At 40.0% G+C, this 12758-nt stretch overlaps 1 protein-coding gene across 2 annotated transcripts in view; it reads right to left on the reverse strand.

The window, feature by feature from the left end:
• Nucleotides 1-12528, reverse strand: part of LOC126935485 (oocyte-secreted protein 2) — a 28337-nt gene extending 15809 nt beyond the window's left edge. The window contains exons 1-4 of one of the 2 annotated variants that reach the window (XM_050756957.1): nucleotides 12282-12528; nucleotides 9147-9325; nucleotides 8034-8137; nucleotides 4068-5156 (exon numbers count right to left, since the gene is read on the reverse strand). In XM_050756957.1, the coding sequence (XP_050612914.1) occupies nucleotides 4946-5156; nucleotides 8034-8137; nucleotides 9147-9325; nucleotides 12282-12429 (642 nt within the window). In that variant the 5' untranslated portion in view covers nucleotides 12430-12528 and the 3' untranslated portion in view covers nucleotides 4068-4945. Of the gene's footprint in view, nucleotides 1-4067; nucleotides 5157-8033; nucleotides 8138-9146; nucleotides 9326-12281 lie in introns of those variants that run through there. The other variant, XM_050756956.1, reaches the window with a different exon arrangement.
• Nucleotides 12529-12758: the final 230 nt, after the last annotated feature.

Genomic DNA, 12758 nt, shown 5'->3' on the forward strand with positions numbered 1-12758 from the left:
AGATCGCTACAGCATCTTTTCCCGATACGGAAGCCTCCACAGACTTAACGTTATCTTTACCTTATGCAACACTTTAGAGGACTCGGTGAAAATGTTTTGTGGGCTGACTGACCAGTGTGCTAATCACATCTGCATCTGGGGCCTCGCTGATCCATTACGTTTCCCAAGGGCTTAGTGATGATTAGGAAACTGGCGTGAGGGGTAACTGTCTTCCGGCTTTCAGATGTTGCTTAACACATTGTTGGAACAGGAAATACAAGCAACAAATATGGGTTACAAGTGGGAAGAGGTTGTGGGATGGAGGTAGAACAGAGCTAGTTGCATAGCAAGAAGAGATAAAGTCACACCGTCAGAGAAGCATCTGGAGGAGGGAGGTGGACACTCAGGTACTTCTTTTACATGATGTGCCAGCAACAGTGCTATGTACCTTATATGCATGATGACATTCAATTCTCACATGCTTAGAGAGGTTAGTTTGCCAATATCACAGATATAATAATAATGCTAATTATTGTTTAAATGTATTAAATGATTACTACGTACAGGTCATTGTTCTAAATGCTTTACATATGTTAATTCATTTCATCCTCACAATAACCCAGGACCCAGGTATTACTATTAACCCAATGTTATGGTAGAGAAAACTATGGTAGAGAAAACTATGGTATAGAAATGTTACCCAGCTTTCCTAAAATTTAACTGCAAAAGCCCTGTGCAAAATCTCTCTTTTGTACAATGGTGAAGCCCGAAGTGTGCCAGTTATCCTAATATGATTGTTAAAACCCCTCCTTTCAGTTTCTTTTTGGTTTTTTGTTGTTTGTTTGTTTGTTGAGATGGTGTCTCTCTGTCGCGCAGGCTGGAGTGCAATGGTGCGATTTTGGCTTACTGCAACCTCCGCCTCCTGCAAGCAATTCTACTGTTCCCAACTCCCGAATAGCTGTAACTACAGGCATGCGCCACCACACCCAGCTAATTTTTGTATTTTTAGTAGAGACAGGGTTTCACCATATTGGTCAGGCTGGTCTCGAACTCCTGATCTCAGGTGATCCACCCATCTCAGCCTCCCAAAGTGCTGGGATTACAGGCATGAGCCATCGCGCCCGGACTCCTTTCAGTTTCAAAAGTGGCCAAATTATATACTTATCCTAAATAAATGTCCTAAAATAGGTGATAGAAAGATCAGAGCCAAGTGACAGGGAGTAAGGAAGTGGGTAATGTGAAGATTCAAACCACAATCCTTATGAAGGTCACAGGGCCAGGCCTGAGAGAAAGGCCCAGAATGAGGGCACAGCCCCTGATCCATGCCCCAGGGGAGTCTGGGAGACAGAGAGGAATGTTCACAGCAAGGAAAGAGAGGTCCTAGTCCTACAAACAAGAGCATTAGTGGGGACGTGATCACAGGAAAGAGAAAGAGGGCCAGACACCAAGACCAAAGCATAGTGTGTGGGGCAGAGATTGTGAATATGAAATGAGCGGGGGCCCAGCTGGCAGAAAATGTCTGCACAGGCGCTCTGCTGGGAGAGCTGGCACCTGAGCCCTAGGGCAGCGGCTCTCCAGCATCTATGTTTGGGAGTGAAGGAAGGGACTGAGGAAAGAGAAGACGGAGGCAGAAGTCAGAAGGAAATAGCCAAAAGGAAGGTGGTAAAAATAAGATCCTTCCCTCCCCGTTTTAGCCAGAACGATTGCAAATGGAATATTGAAGAAGAAAGAGATAACAAGAAAATGCCTTCAGTGAAGAAGAGAAAGAAATCTGAAGAAGTGAAAGGTAAGAGTGGATGCTTTCAACATGCTCGTTTTGAATTTAGAGCTGTAGAAAAAGCCATGAAAGGAAGTCACTTAAACTCTAAGACTGCAGTTCTCCCATTTGTAAATTGAAGACCATAGTTTCCACTTTGGGGTAGAAAGTTCGAATGACAGAATCCATGTAAAGGTCTCAGTAACTAAGATCTTCACATGAGTTCAAAATAAGCAATAAAAATGATTGGGGTCTTTCTTCAATTCCTTAGAGAGAGGATGATTGTTGAGAAACCACTTTCAAAGGAAGAGTCACAAATAAAAATTTAATATACTTACCATGGGCAACATGATTGACATGTGTGTATTTGTGAAGTCATTACCACAAAGCAGATAATTAATCTACCCATCAGATCACATAATCATCTTTTTTTTTTTCCTTTGGTGGTGGAGAAAACATTTAAGGTCTCCTAACAAACTTCAAGTACACAAAAAGATCCCCAGAATGTATTTATCTGATTGTACCTCATTAAAGTGGATGGGGGAAAAAAGTAAAATAAATATATAAAAACTATTTTTATTTTTTATTTTTATTATTATTTTTTGAGACAGAGTCTCACTCTGTCACCAGGCTGGAGCGCAGTAGCACAATCTCAGCTCACTGCAACCTCCACCCCTGGGTTCAAGCAATTCTCCTGCCTCAGCCTCCCAAGTAGCTGGGACTACCGGTGCACACCACAACGCCTGGCTAATTTTTGTGTTTTCAGTAGAGATGGGGTTTCACCAGGTTGGCCAGGATGGTCTTGATCTCCTGACCTCATGATCCGCCTGCCTCGGCCTCCCAAAGTGCTGGGATTACAGGCATGAGCCACTGCGCCCAGCCTGGCTTAATTCTTAAATGTTTATGTGAATTTAAGACAAATTACTTCCTCTTTCTGAGCACTGCCTACAAAATGAAATGGCAGGATTTTATCCTTTTTAAAGGCTGAATAGTATTCCTTGTGTATGTACACCACATTTTGTTTGTTGATGGATGCTGGGGCTGACTCCATATCTTGGCCATTGTGAGGAGTGCTGCAGTGGACATGGGAGTACAGATAGTTCTTTGACATACTGATTTCATTTCCTTTAGATATATACCCAATAATGGGATTGCCAGAGCATACTGTAGTTCTATTTTTAATTTTTTGAGAAACCTCCATAAAGTTTTCCATAACAGTTGTACTAACTTACATTCCCACCAGTAGTATGTAAGGATTCCTTTTTTTCTACATCCTTGCCAACACTTATCTTTTGATTTTTTGATAGTAGCCATTCTGACTAAAGTACCACATGATCTCACTCATATGTGGAAATAAGTAGAATAGTGGTTACCAGAAGATGAGGAGGGGCGGGGAGGGGAGGGGAGGAGGAGGGATGCTGAAGGATGCTGAGGGATGGGTCAACAAAGCTAGAGTTAGGAAGAATAAGTTCTGGTGTTTTATTGCATAGTAGGGTGATGAAAATTAAAAATAATTGTATTATATATTTCAAAATGGCTAGAAGAGAGGTTTTTGAATGTTCTCACTAAAAGAAATAATGTTTAAGGCGACAGATATGCTAAGTACTCATTACGTGATTTATACATGTATTGAAACATCACATTGCAGCTGATAGATACAAGTATGTGTAAATCATAATTTGTTAAAAAAAAAAAAAAAGAGAAGAAAAAATGAAGAGGTTTTAGAGCCACCCTTCTAAAATCCAGCCACATCATCACTCTTTATCTTGCACATATGTATTATCTCACACTCAATAATTTACTTTGTTTTTAGCAAACATTCACCTGCCCAATATTCTCTCAAATCGGTTTATATAAAATAATTTTACATCCATGTTCAAGAGAAACACTATTGCTCAGTTTTAAGTTTTATTGAGAGTTGTGTAACTGCTTGAATAGCAATTGTTTCCTAGAGAACTAAAGTTCAGCAACTTAAGAAGATTCCAAGCAGTAGAGTATAGTGGCTAACGTACAAAGAGAGAGTATAGAGACAGATCTAGAGGCAGATTGCCTGATTTTAAGTCTTGAACCAACACCAACAAGTTGTATGACTCAGGCAAATGATTTAACCTCTGTTTGTTTGCTTATCTGTAAAACTGGGGTAATAGTGATATATTTCTCTCTTTAAGAAGATTAAATAATTTATCGCAATGTACTTGTACCATATTCTGACACTTAGGAAGTCCCATAGAAGTATTACCTCTTAGCTGCATATTAACTGCCAAAGACAGATGTTCACTATGACAGGTTCAAATTCTTTATTTGACAAGTAAACAGCTATAGGCGGCATTTTATTCAAAATGGAATAGTATCACTTTAACTAAAAATAATAATAACCAATATCTTGGTAAAATTTGCTTCCAGGAGGATGTAGCATCCAAAACATACATTCAACAAACTATTGAATAGCCAACGGCACAGTTCAGTTTTCACCCTTGATATAAGAAATCTACCAAAATTAGAAGTATTTTTGGATATATTACACATATAGACTCCCTGTTTAAAGAAAGGAAGCTGTATAAAGTAAGTGTTAATAAATAATCATTTAATGAATGCTTTTAGGTGGCAGGATAACTCTTTGCTTAACCAACTCAACCAATCATTTTGAGTGTGGAAGAAACATTCTGAGGAGAAAAGAAAACCTAACATCAAATTTCAGTTAAGGGAGTGGTTATTTGAGCTCTAGAAAATAAATTGAATTTACTTCTGGAATAATCTAAATAGGTAGTCACATTGCATTATTGTTAGGATTCAACTTTACTGATTAATGGAAAAGTCTACATGAATTAAAATATCTGCACATAAAAGGGTTTTGCCTTTCATGAGAGTTAATATGTTAAATTTTACACTATGCTCAAAGTTTTGCCTCCTGCACATTTATATGTCTCTCTCTATTCTTTATTCTTCCTGAAAAATATTAGAACATATTTACTGGAGGTTCATATCAATTAGATCAAGTCATTGTCATTGAAGACATATTTCTGAATCTTCTACACAGAACAGAAAAAAACTTAAATGTATAATATGAATTACCTAATAATGTTAAATTAATAAGCCATACCCCTACTGAATACAAATATTTAGAAATACACATTCACTAATCAACTAATCAGGACCTTTACTGAAGTAGGGTTTTTAGAAACCAGAGACTTAAGGAGAGATATACACTAACTATATTTTTGCCATGAAAAAACAAAACTGTTTTCCTGCAAAATACATAATACCAGCTTCAAGTTTCCATTTCTCCTTTAGTTCAGAGCAAGTTTGACTAGAAGATAATAATCCTAACTCTTCTGCTGTTGTCTGAAAGTCAGCAATAAAAGGACTAGGATCCAATTTTATTTCATTCTCAGTAGAAACTGGTGTAAGCCACACCGATTTCCTAAAGAAAAGGGAAACAGAAAGCAGATAGTGTTGGCACACTTGGGATCAAGTCAGTTTTACCGCTGTTTAATATCATGATCATTTTCAGAATAGTCATTCAGGAGTGTGGCATAGAGCCAGCATACTATGCCTTCTAGATCCTGGTGGACTCTTGGTATAGGATTTGAGCAGATAGGCTTACAAAAGAGCTAATTCCAAATAGTCTCCCCATGATTTCTGCATCAAACATGGAGTGGAAAGATGAATGGTCTTAGATAACTTGTGATGCTTGCATTAGAAGAGTGCCAATGTACCCAGCAAAACAGACTCAGCCAAATGGATCCTAAGAACAGTAAGTAAAAGCCACCAAAGGCTTAATCTGACCCACTGTGGTGGTGGCAAAGTTCTATATGTCAAAGTGAGTAAGTGAATATGAGAGAGAGAGAGAGACTACAACATCAAAATTCACGCACCCAAAACCTAAACAGACAACTTTGTTGGCCAAGTCTTCATTTTTTTAAGGAAAGTAGGTTTCAAGCAACATAGTATTTTACTATCAAAATAGGAATATCTCTTTATCATTATTACTCTGGTAGCCTACAGAGGCAGTAGTTCTGGGGCATTAGATCAGAACTCTGTGCTGCTCCAAGCATTGGGTAGTTATAGAATTGAAAACATACGTATGTGTGTGAAAGACAGACAGAGACAAAGAGATGGAGACAGAGAGATGGAGACAGAGAGAGCAGGGAGACAGGCAGAGACAGACAGAGACAGGCAGAGAGACAGACAGACAGAGGCAGAGCGAGAGAGACAGAGGCAGAGCAGAGAGAGAGAGAGAGAGGCAGAGCGAGAGAGAGAGAGAGAGAGAGAGGAGAGAGAGAGAGAGAGAGAGAGAGAGAGAGAGGCGAGAGAGAGAGAGAGAGGCAGAGCGAGAGAGAGAGAGAGAGGCAGAGCGAGAGAGAGAGAGAGAGGCAGAGAGAGAGAGAGAGAGAGAGAGAGGCAGAGCGAGAGAGAGAGAGGCAGAGCGAGAGAGAGAGAGAGAGAGAGGCAGAGAGAGAGAGAGAGAGGCAGAGAGAGAGAGAGAGAGAGAGAGGCAGAGAGAGAGAGAGAGGCAGAGAGAGAGAGAGAGAGGCAGAGAGAGAGAGAGAGAGAGGCAGAGAGAGAGAGAGAGAGAGGCAGAGAGAGAGAGAGAGAGGCAGAGCGAGAGAGAGAGAGAGAGAGGCAGAGCGAGAGAGAGAGCAGAGAGAGAGAGAGAGGCAGAGAGAGAGAGAGGCAGAGAGAGAGAGAGAGAGAGAGGAGAGAGAGAGAGAGGCAGAGCGAGAGAGAGAGAGAGAGAGGCAGAGAGAGAGAGAGAGAGAGAGAGAGAGAGAGAGAGAGAGAGCAGAGAGAGAGAGAGAGAGAGAGAGAGAGAGAGAGAGAGAGAGAGAGAGAGAGAGAGAGAGAGAGGCAGAGCGAGAGAGAGAGAGAGAGGCAGAGCGAGAGAGAGAGAGAGAGAGAGGCAGAGCGAGAGAGAGAGAGAGAGAGGCAGAGAGAGAGAGAGAGAGAGAGCGAGAGAGAGAGGCAGAGAGAGAGAGGAGAGAGAGAGAGAGAGAGAGAGGCAGAGCGAGAGAGAGAGAGAGAGGCAGAGCGAGAGAGAGAGAGAGAGAGGCAGAGAGAGAGAGAGAGAGAGAGAGAGGCAGAGAGAGAGAGAGAGAGAGGCAGAGAGAGAGAGAGAGAGGCAGAGCGAGAGAGAGAGAGGCAGAGAGAGAGAGAGAGAGAGAGACAGAGAGACAGACCAGAGAGACAGGAACAGACCAGAGAGACAGAGACAGACAGGGACAGAGACAGAGAGAGAGAGAGACAGAGACTCAAGGGGTGGTTTCTATTTAGAGTTCAACTTCTTCTAGAATATGACTAAACCCCTCAGCCTTTATGAAAATAAGTTAAAGGGACGAGTAAAAGTATTAACAATGTGAATGGACTTAATGCCATTTACATCCTATTTACGTGTATGTATTCTTCCCCTGTTACTCCAAATATCTTCTGAACTGAATAGGACTGAACTGTACACTTAAAATGTATTTTATATTATGTATGTTTTACCAAACTTAAAAAAAAATTCTGCCTCCCCCTGAAAAAAAGTACTATAATCACATTAAAAGACATTGCACATTGGCTGAGCTCTAAATTCTTACTGTGATGTCAACTATTTCCATATATTAAGCAAGGATAAAATTTGTCCTGTGGTTTGAGATAGTTTCCAAGATTCATCACTCAGATTTATAAAACATAAATATTTCAATGGCATGGTTAAAAAACAAAAGTGTATCAGGATACCTTTCCACTTAGTCTCAAAGTTCACACGAAGCTCTTAGGATTCAATATCTCAGTTCCACAAAATTGCAAGCAAAGTACATTTAATGATTAGGCTGATAAGCCCTTCCTTCATGAATTCTCCATGAGTTAGCATCAAATGAAGGATTGGTTTTCTTACGTTTTTAGCCACTTACTCTTACAAGATGAAATTGAGCAATAAAATATATCAGAAAAAAATATTATAAAGGACAAAACATTGAAAGATAGTATCAATGCTTAATTGTATCACTTACTAAAGGTGACTGAGTATTTAATGACTCTGCTTTGTAGTTATTATATATAAAATGACCTCATTACACTAGATTGTCTGTTAGGACCATTATAAATCTCTATGTTTTTATTCTAAAATAAACATTGCATTTAAAATATGAAAACATTTTAAAGTATTCATTAAAATATTTGTGTAAATACTAATTTGGGCTTTGTTTACAATTATGGGTGAATCGTGTTATATTCTCTAAAATCTATGCTTCTGCAGAAGCTTCTCATAAGCAAAGGTAAAGCTAAAACATTCCAAAGGAATCAGATCTGCTGGACTTACCTAGAGGCAGAACACTCCAAATGGATTTCCTCAGGGTTGTGATCTATATTCCTTGGGGTAAAGTATAGCTCGGTTTGAAAAAGGAGTGTTTCCTCAGAAATGACCTAGGAGAGCACAAAATTTCAGTGGAAGATATTTGGAGTAACAGAGGAGGAATACACACACATGAATAGGATGTAAAAAACATTCACAATCTCAAAAATGGCTAGTGTCATTCTTAGGTATAAATGAAGATCTGACCACTCACTGGGACAGAAGAGGACCGTTATCCCGAAGAGTGAATTTAAAATGCCTGGGGACAAAACAGTCTTAATTCATTGCAGCAAATTTAAACTGCCACTTATAGCCATCTTTATGATTCATTAATGAAAAGGTTTCCAACAGTTCTTTTGAGAAAGGTGATTTGTAAGTCAAATAACAGAGTGGTTTAAAGCACAAGCTTTGGAGAGTATTCATCCTGGTTTGGCATCTAAACTACCACCAACAAGGAAAACTTGGTAAAGCACCTTCTGAAGCTCCGAGTTCCTAATTTCTAAAATAAAATACCTTATTCAAAAATGATCATTATCATTGGTCACTGGCCCAAAATATTTGTGTAGTGTGAATATAAATTGTTTAAATTTGGGAATCTATGAGAAGATAATATCCCAGGATAACAACGCAGTTTAGGATTTGTGCCTAGCTGAAGAACAAACAAGAGATTTCATTTCAATGAAAATCCACATATATGTTGACACAAATCCTCATGGAACATTGAGAGATTTCAAATTACCTAACATTGGACATGATAGAGCTTCCCAAGATTGGTGACCTCCCACATTAGAAGAATTAAATAAAATTTAAAGCAGTCTGTTAATATTTAGTAAAATGTAGTAGTAGCCTAAAGGCAACTTAGAATCAGTTCACTAGCCAGTCTATAAATCTGTGATCTAAGGTCCTGTGCACACAGAATGACCCAATATTCAGTGAGAAATAATGAGAAATTCCGTTGTCCTCTGCCCATAAATTACTACAACGAGAAGCAAGGATTAGATTTTTAAAAGACAATTTTAATATTAGGCATGAAAGTCTGACAAAACATTTAGTATTTTTACAAACAATCACTGTTCTCACCCTTGTCCTGATGCCACAATCATGAACAAGATATATAAACTCATATACATATGTATGTATCCAATTTGCAGGGCAGCCCATTCCCAGATGTAATTCATCCGCAAATATATACAAATTTCTGCTTTCTGCAAGTGGGATAACTGAGACCATCAACCAGTCCAGAGAGCAATTTATTTTCACTGTGGAAAGAACCATATGAAAAGCATCAGAAGTATGTCTATCTTAAGAAAGTGTTCAAAGAATAGTCAATTCGTCCTTTCTGATAAATAAAAGGCATTTATTTCTCTGGCAAGGGTAACCATGGCTTAAAGGTTTTCTTATAAACATTATTAAGATTATTTTCCAAAATATCTAATTATGTCCCCAAGTAACTAGATTTCAGTAATTTCATGGGGGAGGTGGGAAGATCAACATGCAAGAGTAAGAAAAAGCATAACTGGGCCGGGCACAGTGGCTCATGCCTGTAATCCCAGCACTTTGGGAGGCGGAGGTGGGCAGATCACGAGATCCATTCTGGCTAACACGGTAATACCCCGTCTCTACTAAAAATACAAAAAAATTAGTCGGGTGTGGTGGCGGGCACCTGTAGTCCCAGCTACTTGGGAGGCTGAGGCAGGAGAACGGCATGAACCCAGGAGGCAGAGCTTGCAGTGAGCTGAGATCTCACCATTGCACTCCAGGCCTGGGTGACAGAGCAAGACTCCAAAGGAAAAAAAAAAAAAAAAAAAGCATAACTGTATAGCCCCTTAATTTCTCCTAAATAAGTTATATTCCATAGAGGGTGATCTATTTAGGACAAAACATAGGGGGCAGAAGTGAATTGCAGTGTATTAGAATAAAAGCGATAGCATCCCAGTATACTTTTTGGAAAGAGAAAGAGGAGAAAGGGTGGTTCTAGAACAGTAGAATTCATGTCTAGAGCAGCCAGTACCAGAAACAATCTCAGCCATAAAAGGAAAAAGAGAAAGCCCTTTATCTGGGATGTTAGCTCCATGCAAGTTTTGTTGTAAAAGCCATCTTTATCCTCTATATTAAAATCGTCAGTAAGTCAATAATAATCATTATTTGCAATAGATTCATTTGGAGGAACTGAGTCTTTTCAGCATTAAGAAGTACATATTTATATTATTAATGAGCAAGTGGCCACAGAGGACTCTACCACCACTGGAGCTTGGAAGTCCCGCCTTTAGAGAGAAATCAAGGTAAGACAATGCACATTTCAGAAAAGGAGTAGAGGAGGCAAGTGTTCTTGCCTCATAACCTTTAAATCACGATTCTCTATGTGTTTGAAATACTGTTCTCACATCACCTAGGAAAGATGATCAGGAAGGTCCTTCCTAAAGGAAAATAAATTCCAGCAGCTAAGATTAAAGACGGATGGAAAGGATAAGTGGACATGGACACAGAAAGCCCGTACTTATGATTTCACTGCATTTTTTTCACACTAACCTCAGAAAGTCGAGTTTGGGGGTATTTTTTTTTTTTTTTTTTTTTGAGATGGAGTCTCACTCTGTCGCCCAGGCTGGAGTGCAGTGGTGTGATCTCGGCTCACTGCAAGCTCCGCCTCCCGGGTTCACGCCATTTTCCTGCCTCAGCCTCCCGAGTAGCTGGGACTCCTGCCGCCACACCTGTTTTTGTTTTTGTTTTTGTTTTGTATTTTTAGTAGAGACGGGGTTTCACCGTGTTAGCCAGGATGGTCTCGATCTCCTGACCTCGTGATCCACCCACCTCGGCCTCCCAAACTGCTGGGATTACAGGCGTGAGCCACTGTGCCTGGCCTGTTTGTTTTTGAGATGGAGTTTTGTTTTTTTTTTTTTTGAGAAGGAGTCTCACTCTGTCACCCAGGCTGGAGTGCAGCGGTGTGATCTCAGCTAGCACTGCAAGCTCTGCCTCCTGGGTTCAAGTGATTCTCCTGCCTGAGCCTCCCAAGTAGCTGGGATTACAGATGCCCACCACCACACCAGGCTACTTTCTGTATTTTTAGTAGAGACAGGATTTCACTATGTTGGCCAGGCTGGTCTCAAACTCCTGACCTCTGGTGATGCACCCGTCCAGGCTTCCCAAAGTGCTAGGATTACAGGTGTGAGCCACCGTGCCTGGCCAGAAACTCAAGTTTTAGTTTGACATTCTCTCAAATAGCTGAGAAAAGCCTGAGAAACACACATAGATACTTTCACTGCAGCAGAATCTTCCTTTGCTCAGGCTTCATGAAAGACAGGTACTAAACACCCTACCCACCCTAGATAGCCAGCATTCATGGTCGCTCTTTCTCTCCATGTGCTGTTCATTTCAATAATTAACTGTTACGTGGTAAGCTGCACTGATCTAGGCATTCTTAAAATTCATCTTAGGTAAAATGGAAAAACATCAGAAGCTATATGAGGTCTTCGCTTCCAAAGGTGTTACAGGCCAAATGGGTAAGAAATTGACATATCAGTTTCAAAGAAAAATTCCATTTCAAATTTAAAAAAAAGAGAGATGTCTGCAAAAAGAGACCGTAAAGAACATAAAAAGTAATATTGAAATGCTACTTTACAGATTACATTTAGTCAGGCCTTGGAGCTGGCAAGCATTTGGATTCCAGGCAAAACAGAAAAGATACATTGGAATCAACTTGTAGGCAGCAACTCGCTGACTTAGCTTTCTTCTATTAACTTTGCAGAACCGTTGATGAGTTTAACATGAGTGAAGTTCAGAGCAGTCTTTTTAAGGGAACAAAACAGCAATAATATCAGCATCAAGCAAAAACATGAGTCTGGAAGCAGGAAGATCAGCTAAGAGGCAACTGAGTACCTTACAATATGATACAATCAAGCACCAGTAATTCGCAGTGGGTTTGAAACATTAGACTGAAAGTGAGCCAAGGACTATTCCTGAAGAACCTCTGCAAATGAGTCTCAAGATAGAAGACCAAAACAGAGAGAGACAAATAAAAGTCTGAGAACCGGGACACTGAGGCAAAAAGAGAAAACGTATCCTCCGTATATTGACACAAGTCTACCTGGCCTGAAAGCATTTCTTCTTCTAGCCAGTTAGAGTAAGATCGGATTTCTTCAGGGAGTAAAACGCCTGCATGGAAAGCGATCATTATGATTAACTCCTTCAAGGAAGCATTCTCTAAAACTTGTTATTTACCATGGAGGTTCTCAGCACCAGTCCAGATCAAGAGAGCAAGGAGCATCAAGACTTCTAGAGCCATGGAGACCATCTGGGCAGACCTCCAGCACAGGACGACTCGGGAAACAAGAAGTGGCGACTGGTTTAAGTGATTTTTATATGGCATCCCATGGCTCAGCTGCCTTCGTTTTCCTCCTTATTTGGGTAGTTCACAGGATGCACTTATCACAGGGTCAACTACCTAAAGGCTGAGACTCTCTTGATTATCCAAACACTGAAGCTCAAAGGGACGTATCAAGAAAAAAGTGTTATTTGATAACAGTCTGTACAAGGCCTGTTACAAACATCAGGAGGATGGCATGGCACACAATGCTTCCAGTAAATACTAAATTACAGGAAACTGTTCTTACTAGCTAACGTTCAGGTGTTGTAAGTTTCCATCTAATATGAGAACAGCCTAGATCTTTCATACTTGAAATCAAAAGACTATTTCCT

Source organism: Macaca thibetana, chromosome 14, assembly GCF_024542745.1.
Source record: "Macaca thibetana thibetana isolate TM-01 chromosome 14, ASM2454274v1, whole genome shotgun sequence".
Lineage (NCBI taxonomy): Eukaryota > Metazoa > Chordata > Mammalia > Primates > Cercopithecidae > Macaca > Macaca thibetana.